Raw genomic sequence first — 23,305 nt, forward strand, 5'->3', positions numbered from 1 at the left:
AGCAGGGCCAACTTGCCATGGGGGGAAAAGCACAACAACATAGATTAAAGTGAGGAGAAGGAAAGGGAGAGGGGGAAAAAAGAGAGAGATGCCAGTAGCCGCCGGCCGGCCAGCCCAGCCAAGCCCAGCCCAGCAACACCAGCAGCACCAGCACCTCTAGCACATCCAGCAGCTCCCACCCACCACCTGGCACCTGGCAGGCAGATCCCCCCTGCAAGCAGCTCCACCGAAACAGCATCAGACCAGGGGGGAAGGGGATCCAAAATAATTCTGCGTCCGTGTAACACAACAAGTGTGTCGCGATCTTGTCGACCCTTCCCAGATTCCTCCTCCTCCTCCTGCTCGGTCGTCCTCCTCCTCTTCCTTGTCCTCGTCCTCCTCCCTACCACACCTCATCTCCACACCCCGGTTTTAGGCTGCTCGCATCATTCTACACACGCAGCTTCAACCTCGACATCGCCGACGACGATAATCGAGAACGACGACACCACCACATCGCCGGCTCACTCGATTCTGCTCTGCGATAGCCTCCACAACGCATCCTAGTCGCCGTCACGCTGACGCAGCACTTCCCACACACATGTCCAACCCACCCTGCCGCCTTTGAGCTAAAAACTCGGCGCGATGGATCCAAGACAGCAACAACAACAACACCAGCAGCAGCCGCAGCCGCAATCGCAGCAGCAACAACATCAACAGCAACAGCAGCAGCAGCCGCCGCCGCAGCTGCCCTTCTCGCGCAACGCTGCCTCGCAGTACAGTCGCTCGCCTTTCCCTCCATCCTCCAACACAACGGCAAACTCGACCCCGAATCAATCGCCCTTCCATGCCGAACACCAGCGACGCTCCTCAGAAAACCCGTACTATCCTTCCGGCCCGAGATCCTACCCACCAGAACCCAATAATCCCGGTCCCGTGCCGCCTCCCTCGGGCCACTCGGGCCACTCAAGACACCCGAGTGCATCCTCGCTACCTCCCGCCGCGCCCTTGAATCGCAACATGCCTCCTCCAGGCTCGCCTCCCCAGCCGGGAAACCAGCCGCCGCCGCCGCCGTCCTCCCATCAAATGACCCACTACGGTCTGCCTGCGCCGAGAGCTCCGCCCTTGAACGTCGGTCACCCGACCTCCTTCCCCGGCGGCCGCGAGCTACCCTCACTCAACTCGATACAGAGAACAGGGAGTACCGGGAGCTCCATGTCGATATCGTCCATGTTGGGAGGCCCGCCCCCGTCAAGAGATTCGCAGCCGCCCCCGTCGCATTACCACCCCCCCGCCACCTCTGCCCCCTCCGGCCCGACCTTTGCCCCGTCCATGCAGGCCTCCCCGAGGATGCACTCCGCCTCGTCCGAGTACCAACCCTTCAGGAGACCGCAGACTCCAGACCACGCGCGTCCCTACGATCCGAGAGGCAGCGCCGCCGCCTCGCCCCAGGGCACTTATTCCACCACCCCCGAGATGCAGCGATACGGCACGCCACAACAGGGATACCATCAGCGCGGCCCCTCGGCCCAGGATGGTAGAGAGCCGAGCCGAATGTCTCAGGGCCCTCCACCCCCCAGACCTACAAGCCAGCCCAAGTCGTTTCAGCAGAATATGCCACCGAGACCTGCGGAAATGGGCCGGGGCAACGCGCCCGACGACATGTATCAACGTCGCGACGAGATTCCCCGAGGATCGATGGAATACAACCCTGAGAGACCCGGTCTGAAGCCAATGAACTTTGGCGACCGATACCGTGCAGAAAGGGAGCGTCGCGAAGAGATGGAGTTCAGAGAGAGAGAGCGCAGAGAGCGTGCATATTCTGGAGGTGACGGCGGACGCAACCTTCCAGCTCACCAGTCCGAGTATCGCCCGCAGGACCTGCAAAGAGCCCAACCTCCACCCTTCACTCGGCCACCTGAGCAGCGTGACCAAGGACCATGGCCACCTCGGCAGCAGCAACAGCAGCAACAGCAACAACAACCACAACCGCAGCAACAGCAACCGCACCACCAGCAGCAGCAGCAGCAGCCTTTCGACCAGTCCAGGGTCCCTTACGACCCGGCCGGCTTGCATCCCCGACACCATCATGAGCATCCCCCCACCTCTGCACCCAATTACCCAGGTCAAGGCCAGAATCAGAGCCATCCTGCGTCCGCTTCCCAGTACCAGCAACAGCCCCCTCCTCCCAACGATCGATACTCCGGTCCCCCGAACCACCCCCAGCAGCCCCCTCCGGGTCAGCCTGGGCAGCCGCAGCAGCAGCAGCAGCAGCAGCAGTCTTTCGACTCCCCCGAGCGGCAGCGCGTCAACCACCTTCATCCTCAACAGGTGCAGCCGCCTCCTGCGCATCGCAGGCCCACCGAAGATGGCCCGCCGCCTCCTTCGGTCGCGTACAACACACCACACGGTCCTCCGGTCTACGGTTCGCCTCGCCATCGGCCTGCCGAAGAACATCCCAATATCAACCAACGGAACCTGTTGGCAGTTCAGGAAATGAACCGCAAAGGAAGGGTTTCGCCATTGCCGCAGGCCGTGCAAGGAGCCCAGCCGCAGCTCCCGGGACCCGCGGGCGAGCCTGGAATCAAGAGCGAGTTTGGTAGGATGTTCTCGGGAATCGGGAGTGGCGTTACTGGCCTCGGCGTTGGCAGCCCCGTCACCGCGGGAGCTCAATTGCCCTACACCAACGCGAGTCTTGCCCGCCGCGACGAGACGGACAGCGCCGCGCACGAGTCCGGCCCTGATACGACGGCGCCGAAGCCCAAGGGTAGGAGGAGAAAGCTCAAGGAAGAAGACACCAAGGGGGATGAAGACAGCACGGGACGGCTGACGCCTAGTGGTCGAGCAAAGCGCCCCAAGACTCATCAACACCACCACCACCAGTACGTCCCGGTTCCCTCAGGTTTGTCTACCACGACTAACGGCAGTAGCCACCACCATCATCACCACCACCACGGCGCCGACCATGCCCACGCCCCCACGCCTGCTCCCGTCGGCGTCACGCCGTTCAAGAACGTCAAGGGCAACACCCCCATCCCCTCACCGACAACCGGTCTCACGAAAGACCTGCCGACCGCTCATCACCACCATGTCCCGCGCCCGGCGCCTCAGCACACCCATGTGAGGGAGGCGCCCACAAAGCAGGCCGTGCAGAGTCCGACCAGCATCCTCCCGCCCAAGCCCAAGACGATCGTGTCCTCCAAGGCCGTCCTCGAATCCGTCGCGCACCGGCCTCGGACCCATCTGGGAGACGTCCTTTACGAGCCGAAACTGACGCCCGCCAGGCAGATACCCAACGTGCCGTCCGGCCGTGGTTTCTCGTCAACCCCGACACCGCTTCCGTGGCACATAATTAAGGACAAGGAGAACTGCACGCTCACGGTCAAGGTACCCAAGGTGCACCTCACCCCATTGGCCAGGGAGGAGATAACGGCACGGAGGGCTTTGTGGGGTACAGACGTCTACACAGACGACTCGGACATCATCGCCGCCTGCATCCATGGGGGATGGATTCGAGGAGAATGGGCCGAAGATGTGGACGTTGCCCTGTTGGATCTCGACCGGGGTCTCTCGGCCCCGGAGAAGGAAGTTCCCGCGACTAAGAGACGCAAAGAAAAAGAGAAGGAGGAGAAGGCGAGACTCGAGGCGAACTCGGCCACGTATCTGGACAAGCCGCCGAAGACAGGCCCTGTCAGCGTGCCCGCCGATCGCGACATGCACGTCAGCATTGTGATTCTTCCACGGCTGGAGAAGTACAGCAGCACGACGCGCTTTGGCATCCAGTCGCGCGAGTACGGCGGGCGGTATAACGGGCGCCAGTCGATCCACGACGGCATCAGCTTCATGATCACGGGTATCCGCTGGGTCACGAACGGCGCCGGCACGCAGAACCGGCTCCGCGGAAAAGGCCGACGAGAGCGCATGCGCAAAGCGATGGGCGAAATGAATGCCGCCAGCCGGGGCCTCAACGGGGCCGCGCTGGAGCGTGAGAAGCAGCGCCTTGATAAGATTAGGGGTGAGATAGTATCGGGCACCTGGTGGAAGAAGGAAAAGGGCCGCGGAAACGGCGCGGCTGAAAAGGAGGAAAGATTGCCTAGCGAGGGCGACAAGGAGAATAGAATCGATGATGACGAGCCCCGCGGTGCCGTGCCCGCTACGAACGGCGCCTCCAAGAGTGGCGGCGTCTCGACGGACAAGGGAGACGAAATGGACGTGGACGAGAAGGCGAAGGGCGTAGAGGACCCCAAAGCATAAAGGTATCGGAGCATGAATTGGAGACGGCGTGTGAGGATTGGACAAACGGATGAAGCAAAGATTGGAGTAGCATTGTAGGAGTAGCGGTGGTTATAATACCCAATACCTTCGAGCACATGATTTGGGGCCTTTAAAGTAAGCGACTGGTATCTTTGCATTTGACTATTTACTGTACACTGGTGATACACCTGGCCACAATGCCATCGTTACACCATCTCTTGCGAAGGGAGGAAAGACAATGATTCCCAACTTGTGTTCATGGCCACTCGCCGATGTTTCGGCGTCCTGGGGATGAGGCCGATCAATGGACAACTCATCACTCAACGCCCCCTCCCCCCCTCCCCCCCTTTTTCGCTATATCACGCCCTCCTAGTCTATCAGAAGAGAGAGAAGGGATGCCTAGAAATCCGTCACGCGGCCGTTGTAGCTCCAGTCCCCGGCGGCGCCCCAGCGCAGCGGCTCCCTCTTGGGCCCGCCGACCTCGCCGGTGCGGGGGTTGACGTCGCCCTCGAACTCGGGGGGCGCGCCGCGGACGTAGTTGGGGTGCATCGTGTCCTCGTCCGTGGCGGCGACGGTGGGGGTCGGGGTGTTTGGTGCGTCGGAGGCGGCGGCGGTGGCAGCGGCGGTGACGGTGTCGGAGGGGGAGGAGGAGGAAGAGGAGGTTGTGGTCGCGGCAGCGGGCGTCGCGTCGGGGGCGTCCTCGACGAGGTGCTGGAAGGCGCTCGAGACGGAGGCCTGGCGCTGGAGGCGCTCGAACTCGGCCTGCTGGTCGGGCGGGAGGCGCGGAGGCGCGGGGCCGCGGGTGAAGGAGGAGTTGAGGCGCCTCGCGGGCGGCGTGAGAGCGAGGGTGCGGTGGAGGCGGAGAAGGCGGGACATTTTTCGCGGCTGTTCTGGGGTATTTTTTTCTTCGGTTTTTTTCACAGGCCCTCCTGGTTGTTGTTGTTGTTGTTTGCTTCCTCTATCTGATTTGGTGTGTAAAAGAGAGAATGCGCGTTGTGGTTGCGTTTTGTAAAGGATGTGACGTGCGTGAAGGAAGGCGAAAAAGCTCGGGGGATGGATTGGAGATGATGTGGGAGATGTCATTGACGATGGGGGGTGGCTCGCTCGGTCGGCGAGAATGGACCCTTGGCCGCCCGGTGGCGGAGCGGATGGGGCCGATATTTGCCGTGAGTGGGGGTCTGTCCTTACTCAGCATTGGAGATGACATAAGCTACCGAACTGAGTCTACCGAGACTCACCAAAACCCTCCATCGCTCCTTGGTAGATACTGAGGTTCCTACACACATAGTACGACGACGCTACGGACAGTGGTGGCAGTGTTTCTCGTCTAGAATCCATATTGTGAGTTTCTGTTGTGTGTGAGAAAAAACCCTGGGCGGTACAAGTGCAGTGTGTAGGCACCCAACCTGGGATTCGAATCATTCGTTTCTTCGGAGCCGATGCTTTGCTCCAACTTAATGAATGTTGCACACCTTGTTAACGATTTCTCTAGGAGACATTCATGGCTCCAAGCTCAGCGTAGACCCTACAAACAATCTGCGTTTTCCCTTTTTCTCACTACGTTTCCAGCAGTGTCTTCTTGGTGGAAAACAACCCAGTAAAATATGAGATTACGTATTGACTATAACAATGTTGTGATCTTAAATGTCACAGGTTTTACCACATTTTTAACAGGCTATTGAGATATTACCATCTTGTTCTTTCAAGTCGAGGTAGTCTTTGTCAGTCGGGCTTTAGCCTTTACCACAACTACCAACGTACAGCATGGTGCTGTAATGTCATGCGATGCTGCGGAATATGTTTCCCAGCGTATAGACGACTGGTCCTTTTAGGATTACCTTTGGAGTCTCGAAGCTGTGGATTTCGCGAGCCTGATAACGTTATGATAGAAGAAGGTCGAGGGCTTATGCAAGCGACTGACTAGTAGTCTTTGGGGACCTAGACGGAGCTCTCCGTCCCCGTATGGTTTGAGTTGCTGCACCGACGTGTAGGCCGGACGCAGATCGCTTGACCTCCGAAGGTTGTACTAAGGTAAAATTACTAAGAAAAAAACCCCGGGTTTGATACCGTGTTGTAGCGATTATGTAACAACACAATTCATGGCAGTTCCACATTGGTGCGTAGTTTATTCAACTGACATCATACGGAAAATGAATTCCGGCGTTTCATTGTTTTTCAATAACGTTACCATACGGACTAACGCATGCTTTCTAGATCCTAGGATTGCTCCGACGATCTGGGACTTACACCCCTGAGGGACAAGGTTTACAGCCGCCTTGCAAAAACATGCTGTTCTTAAGAAGTCTAAAAGCCTCTATTCCGAAGCAGTTGATCAACTTCGTTAATTTACGGACAGAACATTTCTCATTTCGTTCAAAAATCTACTACCATGACCATTGTTGCAGTTGCCGGCGGCTCGGGCTCCGTAGGTCGAACTATCGTCAGCGGCCTTGTTCACCATGGTGGACATAAGGTCTTTGTCCTTTCCAGAACTGTAAACAACACTGCATCTGAGTATAATCGCCTACCTTGCTAATGAATTCATTTAAACCAGGCTAAGAAACCCCAAGATGGTGTGCAATACCTGCCCGTCAACTACGCCAATGTTGAAGCTACAGGAAAGGCACTCGAGGAAAACAAGATTGGCACCGTCATTTCTGCCATGAGCGTCATGTCGCCAGAAGTCAGTGCGGCCCAAGTCAATCTCGTCAAGGCAGCGCAGAAATCCAACTCAACGCGGCGCTTTGTCGTAAGTGCATACGACATGATGTACACAAGAGAGTAAGATTATGCTAAGAAGACCAACACCATTTTCACTACGAGCTTTGCCCTAGATGCTAAACAAAGTGCAGTCAAATACCTGAGTACCCACCAGCGCAATATGCGTTTGAGGCGGTGGATGCACTGGATCAAACGGACCTCGAGTACACACGCGTTGCCAACGGGTTCTTGTCGGACTACTACGGCATGCCTCACTACAAAACCAACCTCCAACCGTGGACCAATTTCGTCAACCTGGAGAAGAAGTGGGCGACTATTCCCGGTGATGGCTCTGCAAAGGCTCACTACACCACGAGTTGGGACGTAGCAAGATACGTTGCCCGTTTGATGGACCTGGAAAAGTGGACCAAGGTTAGCAGCATTTGCATAGAGACATTGTCCATTTCAGAGGTTCTCGCGCTGGCGGAGAAAACTCGAGGTAAGCCACCACTCAACTTCATTAGGATACAAGGGAAACTAGACTGATGAGAATTCTGTGACAGGCCCTGGCTTTGAGGTCGTCTACGATGACCTCGAAAAGTTGAAGTCAGGCAAGGTCACACTTGACAACGTGTCTCCCGACTACGGCGTCGACCAAGACGAAGCCCAAGCTATGTACGCCAAGATTCACTATTATGCTGCTACTGGGAAATATCTTGTTCCTACCGAAGACAGCCTTACTTCCAAGTTTCCAGAGATTGTCCCGAAGACGGTAGCGCAAGTTATGGAGGAGTCTTGGCAGGGCAAGTAGTGTTTGGGTAGCTCATTGTTTTCTATGGTGTACGCTTCTTTTCGCGTTGAAATGTTGGAGGAGAATGCTCTTCCATCTTGGTGCATCTAGCCCAACAACGAGCCCAGTTATGGGCCTGGAGGTGCATAGATAGTTGTCATCAACCATTGGGTGTCTCAGTCGTTACCCCAACGCAAGTTTTGAAGGGGTGGTCTGCACGGCGGCCGGGTAACCCTTACTCATACCATGCTTTCTTCCCAGTGCTGTTTGGTGATTTCAGACTGTCGCAACCTTCGTTCATAGTAATCTTTGCAGCCAGGGCCAGAGAGAGGACAAATGCCTCGAAGTGTTGAATATACTTAATTCTTCCAATCTCGCACCCTCAAGTTGACTAGCATCGATTTTCAGCATCATCATTGTTGGCTTTTGAGCCTACCTCCTCCTCTTCCTTCTTGTCCTCCCAGGTATTTCTTCTGTTCTCTCATATGTCTAACTAACAATTGAGTAGCTGAATTTATATATAAGACCATGAAATTCCGTTCTTTATAACCCTTTGTTTCTTCTATTCTCACACTGCTTCATAACATATTCTCAAAGACACCCTACGGACTTCCTCGCTATGATGCTGCTACCGTTCTGACACCTCCCTCCGTGCTTGGGGAATACTCGGCCCAGCACTTCCAGAGTCTTCCCACTCTTGAGCTTACCGAGGCCGAGTTTCTCGTCAAGGCGAAAGGCGAGAAAGTCACCAAAACAGTTATCAAGGACTTCGTCGTTGCTGCAGGCATGGATCGGACGTTTGGTGTAGCTATGCTCCATCGACACTTCAGTCTGAAAGGTAACGAGAAACTGGTTGACTGCCAAGGAACATCAACCCCTTGGCTTGTGGCTTGGTTATTCCAGGGATGAAAGAACCTCAAGCCTCCATGTGGGCGTTCAACAAGGACAGTAGGCTCAGACCAACTGAGTTCGCCTATACCGAACGTGATGAATCTCCCCTAACTGCAGCTGAACTTGAATTCGTCAAAAAGATCAAGGTTTTAACTTAAAGCTCTCAACCTAAATCAATTACTTAGGTTGTCAGTCTACCCTGGGGATGACTTCCGGGGAACTTGCGAGATCACTCACAGCAAGGCTAACATTGATCTCAAGCCTGAAGATGTAGGATTTTCATACCCTAGCACACTCTATGAGAAAGGCTAACCTGTGAGAAATAGTATATGAAAAACCTAGTGAGCATCCCGACCATATGGTTCTTCTCTACATTCTTGTGGCAACGCGGATGCTGATGCACCTGCAACGCCAATGGAGAGGACCACCCTCACGGTGCCCATATCATCACCACCTGAAAAGATTTCCAAATCAACTGTGGGGATGACTTGAGAGGAAAAATGAGTACTAGGCTCATCACAGTCATTTCTCTATCACTGCCCTTTCCTAATTTCGCTGTTGCCTCACTTGGGGCTTCAGGGCACTTCAACAACTTTGCCCATTCCTAGTTCTTTGCCTTATTCAGAATGTTTCAACACAGTCACACACCAGTCGCTCCTTTTTTCGAGACACTATCCTACATTTGATTCATTTTTGAAGAGATTGATCTAACGTTACCTTGGACTGGTTATGTATGATTTCAACTAGTTTAAACAATGTGTCAGGGGATGTGCCCGGCCGACAACGCCCTTAGAGAAACTTATGCCCGCACCAAAGACCTAACAGAGGATTGAACTACTCATCCGCTAATCAGAACACCTTTTATTTATTCGTATCGATACAAGCGCATTCCCAAGCCTATTTCAGTACGTCTGCCTACTACAAAGAACAAATCAGTCTCTTTTGAATGTGAGTAGATTCCTTTGAACTGATTGTATTAGCATGAGTGCACCTTAATGATTAATGTCTGACGTGTGATGCTTATGTAATAGAATAGGTCTGGGTGGCACATTTTTGTCGTTTGCGCGCATACAGGTACATATGAACTTGGTCCCTTCTCCCTGTGCTAAGAACTGCGCTCCTCCAGGTTTCCTTATCTCAGCCCTAAAGATGGAACCTCCAAACGACAGGCCGTCTCTGTGCGAGGATCGCATCATAGCTGCCATCACACAATTACAACTTGGTGGAGCAGCACTGTCTCTGGACGAACTATTCCGCGGAGGCCAGTGCCACGTCTACAAGGTCAGCTTTCTCCATCCGGATGGCCAGCACCGCGAGAGCCTGCCTACCTGTCCGTGTGCCGCTTCACATGACCGACAGCAACGGCATCATCTGTGCGCTCCACACAGAATGGAAAACGCTTCAGACACTCCACGCGAAAGGCTTCACTTGGTCCCCAAAGCCCCTTGGGTGCAGTTTCACCTTTGACAATCCGGTCAAGCATCCTTTCCTTGTACTATCCTGGGCCGAGGGGACAAAAGCTGTCTGAAATGACACTTTCCCGGCACGTCATCTTCGAGACAGATTTCTTGGCCAAATAGCCGAGATACAAATGTGCTTGATTGAGTGTACGCTGGAACATAGTACGTTGGAAATCTATCTCTGCGAGTGATATATAACATTGATTAACTTATTTCAGGTACTGCGACTTGGCAGGAGTTCTTTGAAAGAATAATTGAGAACAAGCGGACTCGAATCCGTAATGGCAAACTCCCAGACCTATGCGAGAAGGATTGCGATGATCAAAAGGCTCTACTTCGTCAGGTCCTTAACATCAACGGCCAAGAAGGATACAACAGGAGAGAAGTCGCCATAGATCATGGTGATCTCAAACCACAGAACATCATCGTGGATGAAGAGTATAATATCACATGGTAATGCTCAAGCTATGGTAGCGTCTGTCTTTACAATGACTAACTGAGGTGCAGTGTCATTGACTGTGCTTTTGCTGATGTTGTTCCACTTATAAGAGCCGCTGGCCTTCCACGTTTCCTATGGGGAAACTCACTCTCACCGACAGTCAAGGCAGACAAACAATTCTACCTGGAAGCCGTTACTTCCCAGTATGCGCCACAAGCACTGTTGCGATTCTTTCAGACTGAGGGGGATGTGGAATTTCGTACCCTGTACCTGGAGTCTATTTTCAGCAAAAATGTGCATGTTCTGTTGGCAAAGAATGGGTGGCGGGTTCCTTGTGAGAACAATGACTGGGCATTTTGAGACAGAGGTTTCTGGACAATTGACTAGGTATTGCATAGTTTGCTGGCTTTAACAAGGGCGTTAATAGGCTGGTGACTTATAGCTGATTAAGGAAAACTCATGTATGTGACTTCTAATGCTAGCATAGTGCATATTACCTCTCTCTTACGTGACCTATCATGCTCTATTATAGTGGTCCATGCTAGAAGCTACTGTCTCCTCCATGAAAATGCAGTTCAAGTTAGCCAACAGTGCATCGCATCATTTTATTCAGTCAATAGATTCTGTCGCCTAGCCGTAGTTGTACCAACATTTTAGATGCCTGGGTAATAATTGTAGACTGCAGCGACTTGGGGGGCCCCTAATCACTACGTTGGTCCCGGCCAGGCTGCATTCACCGTCTTCAAATCCACTGCATAGAAGTACAACTTACACAGAATTAGGGAGAGACAACACTGATAGCATTGTCCCTACATATATTACTCTAAGTAAGGCAGAAGAAACTAGGTAGTAAATAAGAAGTAGGGCTAGAACTTATGTTACACGTCTAGAGTGTAGATAGTAGCACAGCCGGAGCCTTCTGCCCGGTTGTCGCGCAGCCCCTCACGTCTGTCAGCCTGCAACAGGCTGCCCGGAGGTCTGTGCCAGTTTTAGACAAGAAGGTACATCAGGAGTAGGCCGCTAGCAGACCACTAGGTTAGTATAAATAGTGGCCTTGAGGTAGGAGAGGCTAGAGATAAAAATTACAATTTGCCGTGAGAAAAAGTGTGCTGCGCGAGGTTGTTATAACTTGCATGTATGCTACAACTTTCTCAATGTGCTTTTCAAATGTGTTTCTACTCGCTCCATCTCGCTGCGTTTCAGTCATCACCGTACCTCCGGAAGTTGATAACCAGCCAAGGATGATCGGGACCGGCGTTGAAGTCCAACCCGGTTCGGCTCATGTCGAATGACGAGATGTAGTGGCTGGCCATCCCTGAGAACTCTCCGATCATCCTTGATGCTCCCTGCCCAAAGGGACCATCCCTCAGCACGTCAAACGGTATGTCCTCATTCCAAAGAATCCTGCAACTCGAGATGTCTCCACAGTCTCCCAGATCCCATGCCCTTTCCATTGCTGCTAAGGTTGCTTTGTTTGTAATCGAGTGGTACTTGATATGTAGCAGGCTTCGCAGGTAGTAGTCCGACTTGTCCTCCCACAGCGCGGCAATTGCGCTGCGCATCTTGATGTATCGAGGGCTCGGGTTTTCCATTTTGTAAACATCCATCGTGAGTCCATCATTATCCACCCGCGCGTATAGTAGGAATCCGGGGGGGCCCTCAACTACCCAGTTGCCATCCCATTCCCGAGCACGAAGTCCAAGTGACTGTAAGGTTGGGGTTGGTACCCCTGCCCGGGGTAGCAGCTGATGGTTTTCAGAAACGATTCCCTTGTCGTCACTGCTTTTCGTCCGAAGTGTATGGTGGGGAGTTTCAGCGGTGGTACTCAATGGCATGGAAAAGACCGAGCAAGAAAGAAAGGCTAAGGCTCCCAAATAGAACAACATCTTGGAGGGGAAAAGAGTCCAAATCGCGTGTTGTTAAAACCGATAAGACGAACATGAATTATAGGGCACGGGGCGTATTTGTGTTTCGGCAGGTCATGAAAGCACAAAGTTATTTTCTAATTCTTTTCGAACCCATTTGACTATAAGGGAAGGGCTTCAGTTTAATAGTCTTTCTTCACGCCTTTCCGGTCTTGTCCGGGTATTCGCATACCTATATTATAATTATTGACATGGAAACGGCGCTGTTAGCTACCAACAGCACTGAACACTCTATGATCCATCCATACCCTGCAACACATATCATAAAAGCTTAATAGAATGTGCTAATCTCAAGCCCCTAACTAGACTGTCTTTTAACACAACTAATTCCGGGGTCCCCGATGTCTACGGCTTTACTCTGCAGTGGTGCCAAATTCTTTAAATCAGTATTGTGGTTGCTGTCGCTGCTATAGACGAGCCTGTGAAAGGTTCTTCCCTCCAGTGCTACGACCAACCTAAGGTGCAGATGAGGGTTGGTGTGAGATGTTGCAGGGGTCATTACCAAAGTTGCTTTTAACTAATATCAGAAGCTCAAGAACGAGAAATGAGACAGCCTCACATCGATCGGCAGCGCCGGCGTCCCCTCCGCCCACCGAACGGCGCAGCGTCTTTGCTTACGAGCGTGGCAGGCTTGACTTGGCGGTCGCCTCTCGAGTCCACCTCCTTGAGCCTCAGTGGACGCCAACCGCCGAACCTCAGGCTCCGGATCTAGTCCACGGGGTCGACCAGACCCAGAAGGTCATTGCAAGGTACTACGTCGTGAAGGACACCATCGAAAAGGTAAACCCCGGTGCCGACACGCGGAACGGAGGAAAGGGGTCTTGGGAGACCGATTTCTGACACCACTGTAGTGTACATAGTCGACGTGCAGAAGGTGACGACGGTCTTCACCAACCAGTCGTTTGCGACCGAGGAGCTGGAGCACCAGGAGAGCGCACGCGAGAGGCTTAACAAGGTTAACACTTGGAGACGGTCAATGATGGATCCTGGCTAACTGACGGGCGCAGTACCCCATGAGTAGTAACTGTCGGAATCGAACCGGCGACGTTCGCAGGCTCGAGAGTGATCCGGCCCCCCGAGCAGAGTGCAGATCCATCTGCGAAGAACTGCAACGACAACTCCGGAAATACTGTTGCGAAATCGAGTACAACGTGCAGCGCCCATCCTGACCGTTGCCGTCCTTCACTTGCCCATCTGTGATAAGGTATACCAAGAGTAACGGAAGGGTGTAGCGTGTGGTTTAGGGGCATCTGGGTGTCCAAGGTGCGAAACAAACACAACAAATTGAAGCAATATTAATTCCTTACTAATACACTATTCACATCGACAGTTCAGAATTTAAATAAGTCTAGACAGAGTACCTAAGTAGACACAAGGAAGAGACCGAGGCACTACGGATATAAGTGTACTAGAAAGAAGCCCCCTGTCTTTGCCATGTAGAACGGGCTGTTACTGTGTTGACGAGGAATCGACAGATTGGCAAAAGCATAAAACATACAACACCAGGTATTCGCTGGTCGTCACCGACCCAACTACTAATCCGGCCCTCATTGGCTTATCTATGGGAGAGCGGACGGGATCCCGAGTTTTCCAATGGGTATGGTCGTATGTGGCAGTTTGAGTCTTCTGGAGAGTATAACAAGGCTCACCCTAGCCCGGCGCCGTCCTCTCCCCCACAACCACAACCACAACCACAACAACCCGCTCACTTGTGCGGCTCGCTGTACACATGGCTGAAGGCGACCGGCGACCCAAAGTTGGGCGCCCCGTTGCTGTGCGTGCCGAGCAGCTGCACCATCGTGTACCGGCTGTCGTCGCACGCGCCCGCGGCGTTGCTGGTCGCGTGGTACGCGATCCACGTCTGGTCGCCCGCGGGGCTGCTGAAGAAGCTGTTGTGCCCCGTGCCGAAGTGCCCGTTGCCGCTGCCGAGCACGCACCGGTCGCCCTTGGCCCACGCCGCCGGGTCCGTCGGGACCCTCGAGCCGTCCCACGTCAGCAGCCCGAGGCAGTAGCTCGCCGACCAGCAGTAGCTCGCGCTGTACGCAACGTAAGTCCGGCCGCCGAAGTAGAGCGCCGCGGGCCCCTCGTTGACCGGGTGCGAGACGCGCTCCCAGGCCTGCGTGGGCTGCGAGATGAGCGAGACGGCGCCCGAGGTCGAGACGTAGTCGGCGTTGAGCTTCTGGATGCAGATGGACTGGTACGCGGCGCCGTGGAAGCACGAGTACATGAGGAACTCGCCGTGCTGCGGCGTGCGCAGCACCGAGGCGTCGATGGCCCACTCATCGGGCCCGATGCGGCCCACGTAGGTGTACGCGTCCCACGGGGTCGTGCCGCCTGTGATGGAGGTTTCGGTCAGTGGCAGGGTTCATCTCGTACACATACATGTCCGTGTTTTCGTGCGTGTTAGAGGAAGAGGGAGAGAGACAGGCGAACAGAAACATACCCCTCAAGACGTGCATCCGCTGGTTGTCGAGATTCGCGCTCCCGCCCGCCGTGAAGTAAATGTACCACCGGTTGCCCAGCCAGTGCACCTCGGGGGCCCAGACGTTGCAGCAGCGCGAGGCGTTGGACGACGAGTAGACAACCTTCCTCGCCGCTGTCTTGAGGCCCTCGATGGTCGTCGACCGCGCGATCTCCACCGTCGACCACGTCGTCGACAGGAGGTAGTAGTACCCGTCGCCCGAGTACGTGATGAAGGGGTCCGAGCCGCCGGGCCGGCGGATGGGGTTCGTGAAGGCCGAGGCGAGGGGCGCCGCCGCGAGGGCCACGAGGAGGGAGGTCAGCGCGGAAAGGAGGCGTGGGAGGCGCATTGTGGCGGTTCGTGGGTCACGGAGTTCGTCCTTGAGTTCAAGAGGCGAAGATGGATGATGGGTCATCCTGAGAAGGGAGGCAAAGGGGTCGCTTTTATCGCTTTTCGGATCAGTCGAACAAAGGTGAGAGAGGTCGCGAGAGCGACGGTAGAGGACCGCTTCCGAGGCCCATTGTCCCGGTGTTGTATCATGCATGCATGCCAGCCCCCGTGGAAGCGAGCCATCCAGAAGGCTATCACTCCGTCATCCCCCCTCGACATTGTAGCTCCAATCCAGATCCAGTTGCCGTCAATAAGGTAGTGGTGTTCATGTCCCTGTGGCATCTATCAGAGGCCCAAACCCGAAGTGAGTAGCAGCTGTTCAGTGTCGCTTTCGTGGTGGATAACGCACACCATCTGTCAAAACAAACCCCGGCGTGCACCGGATCGCAAGGCCAAGGTTCGGAACCGCAATATCGGGATGGGGACGGCGGATTGGTGGGATTCGCGGCCGTCTCCCTGCCGGAGTGGAGGGGAGGGAGGGGGGTGTTCTCGATGCCATTACGCCGTAGAAGAGGACCATGGACCCTAAATCATTCGTAAGTGGCCGGCAGATGCAGATGCTGCTGGATGGCCGGGACACCAGCAGCTGGGTTACATGCAGGTATTCATGCATCTCGACCTGGAGGGGCCGACGGACGTCGAAGCTTAAATTCTCCGGGGGGAGGAGATTAAGCTCAAATCGAGCGTCGGCGTCCGGGGTCCCCGGCGATTCGGGAAGATGTAGAAGTGACGATGTTGCGAATGATTGGAGCGCTTGACACAGCGGCAGCCGCGTCGCGCCAGACGGCCAGCAGGTATACCGATAGTGGTGGGTTGGATTGCAGACCAGGACCAGGACCAGGACCGGCGACACAGGCAGAGCCATGTGAGACTTTATTGACCGTGTTACCGAGAGCGGAGAGCCGGGCTGAATAGCCGACTGACTGTCCATGAGTTGGTTGATGCTTGGATGGATGGGAGGCGTGAGCTGTGATACGGCCGCTACAGGGAGACATGCCAACGACTCGGACTTTCGGGCCAAACAGGTTTGTCTGTCTGGGAGATGGAGTGCGACTAGGTCAGAATGAACACTTACTCTTATTTCGACGTGTTTATTTGCTTTTTTCTTCTTCTATCTTTGACTCCAAAGGGTTGTGGGTTGAGGCGAGGATCGCCAAGTTGACTTGCTGGATGAGATATTGGAGACTCAACACATCCATTGCGAAACTCATAATGTGGTGCCCATGACCACTCGCTTTACCTCTGACATGGAGAGTTCACTGGCGGTTGTGTCTCCTCCCCGTTCTCTTATTATCCTCGGTGCAGTGGTGTGAGCTCGCTGCCTGCCTTGAAATTATGTTGCATTCGTGAGTGCGTGTGGCTGGGGCCATTGCTCTATATATACCGTATGCCATCATCATTAGATCCTACTCTCCTTCTCGTCCTTCACTCCGAGGTATCGTGTTTTCAAAAACAATTACGCTGTCGTTGTTGGATGGTATCATTCCGTCGTCGTTTCGGCGGTGCTGCGTCGCGAACGTCTTCTTCTTCTCCCTCTCCCCCTCCTCCTTTTCCCTTTGGTCCCAATCCAACACAAAGAGCCCGAGACTGCAGGGTCTCCTAAATGTGGCCTTTTCCCACAATCTCTCGTTGCACTTCAATCTCCCCGCTGTCGGCGGTGAAACGCCTCTCCAGCACCCATCTCGTCTCGCCGCTGTCCTCCTCCTTGATGTACGAGATGCTGTCGGCGGATCCCTTGTGTTTGTGGCCCATGCTAGGTCTCCGCTGAGGCGTGGGGTCCGTCCGAGGCACCAGGTTCGGATGCATCGCGGTGTCCGGGCTCTTCATCCACAGGCCAGAGTGGGAGATACTGTTGGAGATGGACATGCCATCCATCTCGTCAGTCTCCAGCACCGGTTCGAACGCCGCGCTGTGTGTGAAGTGGGGCGAGTTCATCGCCACCGAAGGGCTTTGGTTAAGCGGAGGGAGCGGAGGTGGGGGGGACCCAATGGTAGGCATGGACATGGTGAGCGTAGGAGAGCCCGACGTGCTGCCCGCGTCCGACGAGTCCATGTCGCGGCTGCGAACGGAGAAGGACGAGTTTTTGCGAGCATGGCCGTGGATCCCCAGGATGTTGTTGCTGTTGTTGCTGGGCCCCGGGCCCCAAGGGGAACTTCCTCCTTCTCCCCTCTCGGACCTGGGGGAGCCCTCGCGACTTGATACGAGGCTGGCCTGCGATCCACCCCACGCCTTGGATCGGAGTCTCATAAGCGCCGACAGGCTCATGTTGTCCTCGCCATCGGCCATCATGGCGAGCTGGGCCAGACCGGGACTCTGAAGACTCGACGGGCCCGACCCCAGAGGGGGAACGGCGAGGCTCATAATCGAGTTACGGTTGGAGTACTCGGATCGTTCCGTAATGGGCGTGAGGTTGGGCTCCCGCGATACTATCCTACCCGACTTGCTTCGAGACACGCCCGACGGCCCAAAGAAGCCGCCGTTGGCGTAGGCAAATGGCTTCTCGTCCGACCCGTTCGAGCTGTCTCTGCTGTGGCGCCCTCCTTCAATGGGCGCCGAGTAAAATCCAAACTCCTGGCCGTACCACCCGTCCGAGTCGTTGGCAAGGGCACTAGCGTTTGCCTCCGCAATGAAGTCGTCGTAGTCGACATCGTAGTCGTCAAGGTCTTCGCGGAACCCGCCTTCGTCGTAGTCGTCGTAGCCGCCATAGTCGGCATTGTCGTTGACTTTGTCGTCGTCTTCGTCGTCATTATTGTCGTCGCCGTGGGGCAGGCTGTGTGAGGACTCGCCACCGGGCGACATGGGCTCGCTTGGAGGCGGTGACGAATCCCGTCTGAATCTGCCGTTGGCGGCAGCCTCAAACGCCGCAGCAGCAAGAGCGGTTTGGTATGCCTCTATCTTGTCCTGCCCCATTGTCGAAAAACTCGAAGTCATGACGGAGGATTCCTGGCCGTGAGCCAGGACCTCGTTGGCCCGTTTGGATTCCTCGGCGGAGGGGGCTGGCAAGCTGACGCTCAGAGAAGTGTGAGCTGTCGAATGCGAGGCATTGGACTGGGCAGAGAGCCGCGACGTGCTGTCGGAAACCCTCTTGCTGTCTTCCGGGACAGCAACGGCCCTGTCTGTGGCGGCGTTGGTGTTTTGAGTGCTGTCGCCCCGGGTACTGCCTTCTTGTGTGCCGTTTTCAAGAGCAGCAGCAGCGGCTCGGGCAGCCTGAGCGGCGGCAAAGGCGCCAGGAATGGGCCGACCGTATCGATCTGTGTCGTCCAGGTCAAAGAGGGACTCGTCAAAGTGGGAACCGTCACCCTCCCCTGCGAACTCCAATTCGTCAATGAGGCCGTTGTCAAAGTAGAGATCATCCTTTCTCGGGGGTGAGAGAGGAGCAGGCGACAGGTGCTGGGTCTGCTCGTGCAACGATCCGTCCTGCGGTTGCGGATCGGCAACATCCATACCCGCAATGGCAGGCCCGGCGACCGGATCTGTTGTCGTCGTCGTCGTCGTCGTCGTCGGGGATGCATTCTGGTCGGAGGGCAGACCAGGCGACAAGGCTTGGTCGATGTTGGGCGTTCCCGAATAGGCGAACCCGATCACTTTGCCATCGGCATCCCTTGGGGTTGACACCAGACCGGCGCTGTGCGGACTCATCAGTGCCGATGGAGGGTTCGATCGCTGGAAGACGAAGCCAGCAAAGTTCTCCTGATCATTGTCGGGGTCATCTTCGGCATCCTCATCCTCATCTTCGACCTCGACCTCGGGCACCGCATCGAGACCCAAGGGGTCAGTCCCGGCGGCGTTGAAGTCCTCCTCCCCAGCGTCGAGGCCCAAGGGGTCCGTGCCTCCGGCGTCAAAGTCCTCCTCGTATCCGTAGTCGTCTCCAAAATCGTTGCTCAACGGGATCGGCTCTTCGAAACCGTCGTCCTCCATCATGGCGTCGTAGTCAAAGTCGTCGTCAAAGTCGTCGAATCTGGAATCGCGGTTCTGCCCGGGCTCGGGGTCGGATGTCTTCCTCTCCAGCTCACGCTGACGATGGCGTTCCTCGAGAAGCTTCTCTTGCTTTGCGGCACCAACCATGTCGAAGCTGAACCTGGAAGACGTACTCTTCATATGACGGGGCACCGAGGAAAGGACGTCTTGTCCGGACACGGAGGTATGCCTCGAGGGAGCAGCTCTTGTGGAGGGCGCTTTCTTGGACAGGACCGACGCGGCACCGACGGATGGCTTTTTGGAGACGACGGAGGCAGAGCTGGAAGAGGGTGCCGTATCGTCTTTTGGTGGGACTTCAGGGAGAGGTTTCGACTCGAGGTTCAGGCTACTTCTCGCCTTCACTGACCCGCTGCCAGAGTCGGGCAGCGGCTGTGAGGCGATGCTGACGGAGCCCGAGCGGCCAGAGTCAGACGCACTGCTCGCGTTCCTCGCATGCTGAGAGGCATGGGCTTGCGCGGGTGCCGTGCTTTCCCTCGAAGACGTCTGGCCCAGGTCGAGCTTCTCTTCGGGTATAGGTGGTTGCGTCTTGGGAGCGGGCGTCGGCACTGCGGCGGGGCTTGGGCCTTCGTTGTTCGGGAGGCTCCGTCTCGGTCGGGGAGCACTGAAGTCGTGGACTCGGGTGCCTCGAATACGCGGATCGTAGGTTGGTTCGCCCAGCTTGTTTCCCCCAAGCGGCAGGGGCGTCAGGTCGGGGGCATTCTGGCTTGTTTTCCTCCTCGCAAGCAGCGTGGACATGGGGTTTTTCAGAAAAGGCAGGCCCTTCCTGCCCTTGGGGGCGTCGGTGGTGTGATTCGCCATGCGCACGGGTTCGCTCGAGAGTCTCGTTCCCGCGGGGCGTCGTCCAGTGGTGGCAGCATTCACCTGGGATTGCGGGGAGCTCTGGGAGTGTCCTTGGTGATGGAGATCGGTCGGGGTCGCAAAGGAGGAGCTGGCATGTTTTGACGCCTTCCCAGGCTGGGGTGGAGGTCTAGTCGGAGGGGCGGCGGTGTCTATGGGCGGCGGGGCGGGCTTCGACCTTGCCAATTGACTTTCGGGGGTGGGGTGGACGATGGCGGAGGCGGAGGGGGGGGAGGCGGTGGCGGAGGCGCCGGTCAGATCTGGTGATAGGGATAGGGCCGCCATTTGTTGTGTTTGTTGCTTCTGCTGCTCCTGCTGTTCGCGCTGGTACTTACGCAGGGCCACGCCGCCGAGGAAGCCCGAACCGGGGTTGTAGGGGGAGCGGGCTGACGGAGGGGGAGGCGGCGGGTGAGGTTTTTGAGTATTGAGCTCCTGCGTCACTTTCGCATCGGCGGGCGGATGGCCAAGCGGGGATTCGGAGCCGGACGAGGCGACGCGGGCAATTGGTGGCAGGGTGGGAGGCAGCGAGGAATTGGGCGTGGTCGAGGGCTGGGGCCGAACGGCATGGCTTAAGGCGGCATCTTGAGCGAAGGGAGACTGCTGCTGCTGCTGCTGCTGCTGCTGCTGCTGTTGTTGTTGTTGTTGATGATGATGATGAAGCGAGGGGTCCCAGGGGGCGGACTGTGAGGGGTGTTCGGGGTTGGGCGAGGTGGGATTCGACGACTGCCCCCGTCGGTGGATTCGAAGATGAGAAAACATGGCTGCGAATGCCGCGATTTGGGATGGATGGGTGGTTCAGGCGTGCGGCGTGAATCGAGATGGGACCCAAGGGCGGGCGCAGGGGTGGCGGATAGTCGCAGGGTGGTGGGAGACAGACACTATTGCGGGATAACGAGCGAAGGGAGGGAAGCTGGATGTCTCGAGTGTCGGGTCCCTGGGTGGACGACTCGACGAGGGTCGTGGGGACGATGTCGAGTGCCGAGCGGACGGCGTCAACAGCGTCTGTCTTCAGCCGCGAGAGTGAGACGGCGCGATCATCTCCTTGCAGTCATAGTCCGTCTGGGAGCTGGTGGGCGTTGGTGTTGGTGTTGATCAATGTCGGCGTCTGGCGTGATGCGTGATGCGTGGGGAGTGTTGAACCTTGAATTTGGATGTCTTGGTGGTATCGCAAGCTTGAACGAATGATGTCGAAAAAGAAAAGACCCGTCAGAAGGGCTATGGAAGACTAGGCACGAGGCAAACGACTGGCGGGAGGAGTGTGTCGGGTTGGTGAGTTGGTGAGACGAGGGTGGGAGGAGGAAAAGGAAAAGAAAACGGGCAGACAAGTCAGTCAGCCAAGGTCAGAGTACCTGCGGTAGGCAAAGTACGTGCTGAGTCCGAATGCTACCTACTGCACCTAATTACTCTTGCATCGCATGTGAGTGAGTACGTACATCCGGCAGTGCCTTTACCTGTACGGCGCCCAAAACCTCCATTGCTCCATGTCACTGTCACTTACAGCGGAGAGCAAACCTTGTCTACGCCCATCCGCCATCATGGCATCATCCATGGACCATGCCAGCCAGAGCTCCAATTCCCCGGTCCAAGACCATGCCAACCACAGACTCACAAGGTTACAGTACAGTGCTGGTCGTGCGTCTGTCTGTCCGTCCGTCTCTACCAGGGCCCAAGACCCAAGTGCAGGCCGACATGAGAGAGTGAGAGTGAAAACCGCACGGGCTGGCGTACCGTAGCCTGCAAGCCGCCGGTCAATGTCAGTCACTGGTACTTGGCGTGTCATGTTACATTCTCTGCCCTGGGACTGCCATTGTTTTTGTATTACCACCAGGGCTATCCGACAAGGAGATGACGACCAGAGGGATGAGAGATGAGGGATCTGTATCCGTAGCGAGTATCCGTATTAAGACTCTGTATCTGTGCCCTGTACGAGTACTTGAGCCAAGGCAGCAGCAGCAGCAGCACGGCAGGACTCGAGCAGCTAGCTAGCTGCAGGTTTTCCTGCCCTCTTGCCTTCTGCCATTGAAAGAACCCCCCGAAACGCACCTGATTGGATCCTGCGACCGGCGACGCGAAATAAGCCACACGTGCACAAGCCCCAATTTCTGCCGCTGCCGCTGCCGCCTCGCCCCCACCAAATGACCCGCTTTTGGGGTTCTCGGTTCCACTAAGCGAGTCACAGTGTTTGATTATGTCATTCATGTTTGCTTCACAGGCCATACACACACCGCGCAGTCACTTGTTCATCTCCTCCCTTCTAGACCTGCACGTCTTCATCCAAAGCAAAAGGAATCCGCCGTCCTAGGAACTTTGTTTTCATTCCTTGCCGAACCAAATACAAAAAATAAAATAAACAAAAAGATTCGCCTTTTCACCTTCCATAAAGTGCTGCTGTGGGTCGTGCGTCGATCTCTCCGTCTCTTAGGCATAGGAAGCAAGACACGAAACTAACGGAATGCCGCCCACATGCCATTCCATTTCCCTTGTTTTGCTCTACGAATACGTCAATAGCTACACATATCCCACAATAAAAACCACCTCCCGGCTCAGGTCCTGCTTCATCCTCCTTGGGACCTCTCCACACAATTCAGACACGTACCTGTCACAGGAATCGCAGCTGTAACGACTGGCCGGGGCCGCTGGACCCCAGCTTCGGACCCCAACCATCTGATTCGTCTTGGACCCCAATCTCAGACCCTGAGTGCCGTCTCTGGCCGTCCTCTGGTCTGAGAACCCTTCTTGCTCCACCAGCGGCACGCGTGGCAGCTCCCGACGTCAGCCCTGAGACCTGGCTGGGACGAAGGGGTCTTGGGAAGTAGAAGTCGGGATTCTCTTGCTGGAGGTGCTCTTGTATTACTCTCCGAAATTCGACGCCTGAACCTAGGACGGCTGCAAGTGCGCTCGAGACGACGCTTTACACGTTTTGCTGCGTCTGCAATCGGATCAAGGAAAAGCATTCCTACTCATTTGGTATCAGATGCTGGCACATAGTCTCCATCCCCAGACCGGACGCATCTTGTCTCATTTACTGCTCGTGGCACCGCCGGCGTCCTTGGTGTTTGAAGTAGCAACTGGTGGGGTGGACTCGCACCAGATATCCGATTCTCATGCGTCTACGGAGCCCAGCTTCGAGCTGCTTGTTTACGATACAAAAGCCACAGCCGCATCACCTGCACGGCGTTTCTTTCACCCTTGACGAGTTCG

The 23,305-nt window shown here is 55.7% G+C and overlaps 7 protein-coding genes across 7 annotated transcripts; 3 read left to right on the forward strand and 4 right to left on the reverse strand.

The window, feature by feature from the left end:
- Positions 1-624: 624 nt before the first annotated feature.
- On the forward strand, positions 625-4,233 carry CH63R_12562 (histone deacetylation protein Rxt3; the record flags this gene model as incomplete). Its single annotated transcript, XM_018307536.1, has 1 exon — positions 625-4,233. One exon carries the CDS (start codon positions 625-627, stop codon positions 4,231-4,233), a length of 3,609 nt encoding a protein of 1,202 aa, XP_018151953.1.
- A 399-nt stretch (positions 4,234-4,632) lies between these two features.
- CH63R_12563 (Duf1674 domain-containing protein) lies at positions 4,633-5,109 on the reverse strand (the record flags this gene model as incomplete). Its single annotated transcript, XM_018307537.1, has 1 exon — positions 4,633-5,109. The coding sequence occupies one exon, from the start codon at positions 5,107-5,109 to the stop codon at positions 4,633-4,635; it is 477 nt and encodes a 158-aa protein (XP_018151954.1).
- Positions 5,110-6,622: 1,513 nt separating this feature from the next.
- Positions 6,623-7,744, forward strand: CH63R_12564 (NmrA-like family protein; the record flags this gene model as incomplete). Its single annotated transcript, XM_018307538.1, has 4 exons — positions 6,623-6,727; positions 6,788-7,014; positions 7,086-7,432; positions 7,497-7,744. The coding sequence occupies 4 exons, from the start codon at positions 6,623-6,625 to the stop codon at positions 7,742-7,744; spliced, it is 927 nt and encodes a 308-aa protein (XP_018151955.1).
- Positions 7,745-10,205: 2,461 nt separating this feature from the next.
- Positions 10,206-10,873, forward strand: CH63R_12565 (uncharacterized protein; the record flags this gene model as incomplete). The annotated part of the gene is made up of 3 exons (XM_018307539.1): positions 10,206-10,236; positions 10,293-10,527; positions 10,582-10,873. The coding sequence occupies 3 exons, from the start codon at positions 10,206-10,208 to the stop codon at positions 10,871-10,873; spliced, it is 558 nt and encodes a 185-aa protein (XP_018151956.1).
- An 839-nt stretch (positions 10,874-11,712) lies between these two features.
- CH63R_12566 (uncharacterized protein) lies at positions 11,713-12,120 on the reverse strand (the record flags this gene model as incomplete). Its single annotated transcript, XM_018307540.1, has 1 exon — positions 11,713-12,120. The coding sequence occupies one exon, from the start codon at positions 12,118-12,120 to the stop codon at positions 11,713-11,715; it is 408 nt and encodes a 135-aa protein (XP_018151957.1).
- Positions 12,121-14,143: 2,023 nt separating this feature from the next.
- CH63R_12567 (Glycosyl hydrolase family 43) lies at positions 14,144-15,248 on the reverse strand (the record flags this gene model as incomplete). The annotated part of the gene is made up of 2 exons (XM_018307541.1): positions 14,144-14,772; positions 14,882-15,248. The coding sequence occupies 2 exons, from the start codon at positions 15,246-15,248 to the stop codon at positions 14,144-14,146; spliced, it is 996 nt and encodes a 331-aa protein (XP_018151958.1).
- A 1,640-nt stretch (positions 15,249-16,888) lies between these two features.
- CH63R_12568 (uncharacterized protein) lies at positions 16,889-20,863 on the reverse strand (the record flags this gene model as incomplete). The annotated part of the gene is made up of 1 exon (XM_018307542.1): positions 16,889-20,863. One exon carries the CDS (start codon positions 20,861-20,863, stop codon positions 16,889-16,891), a length of 3,975 nt encoding a protein of 1,324 aa, XP_018151959.1.
- Positions 20,864-23,305: the final 2,442 nt, after the last annotated feature.

Source organism: Colletotrichum higginsianum, chromosome 9 (genome assembly GCF_001672515.1).
Source record: "Colletotrichum higginsianum IMI 349063 chromosome 9, whole genome shotgun sequence".
Taxonomy (NCBI): domain Eukaryota; kingdom Fungi; phylum Ascomycota; class Sordariomycetes; order Glomerellales; family Glomerellaceae; genus Colletotrichum; species Colletotrichum higginsianum.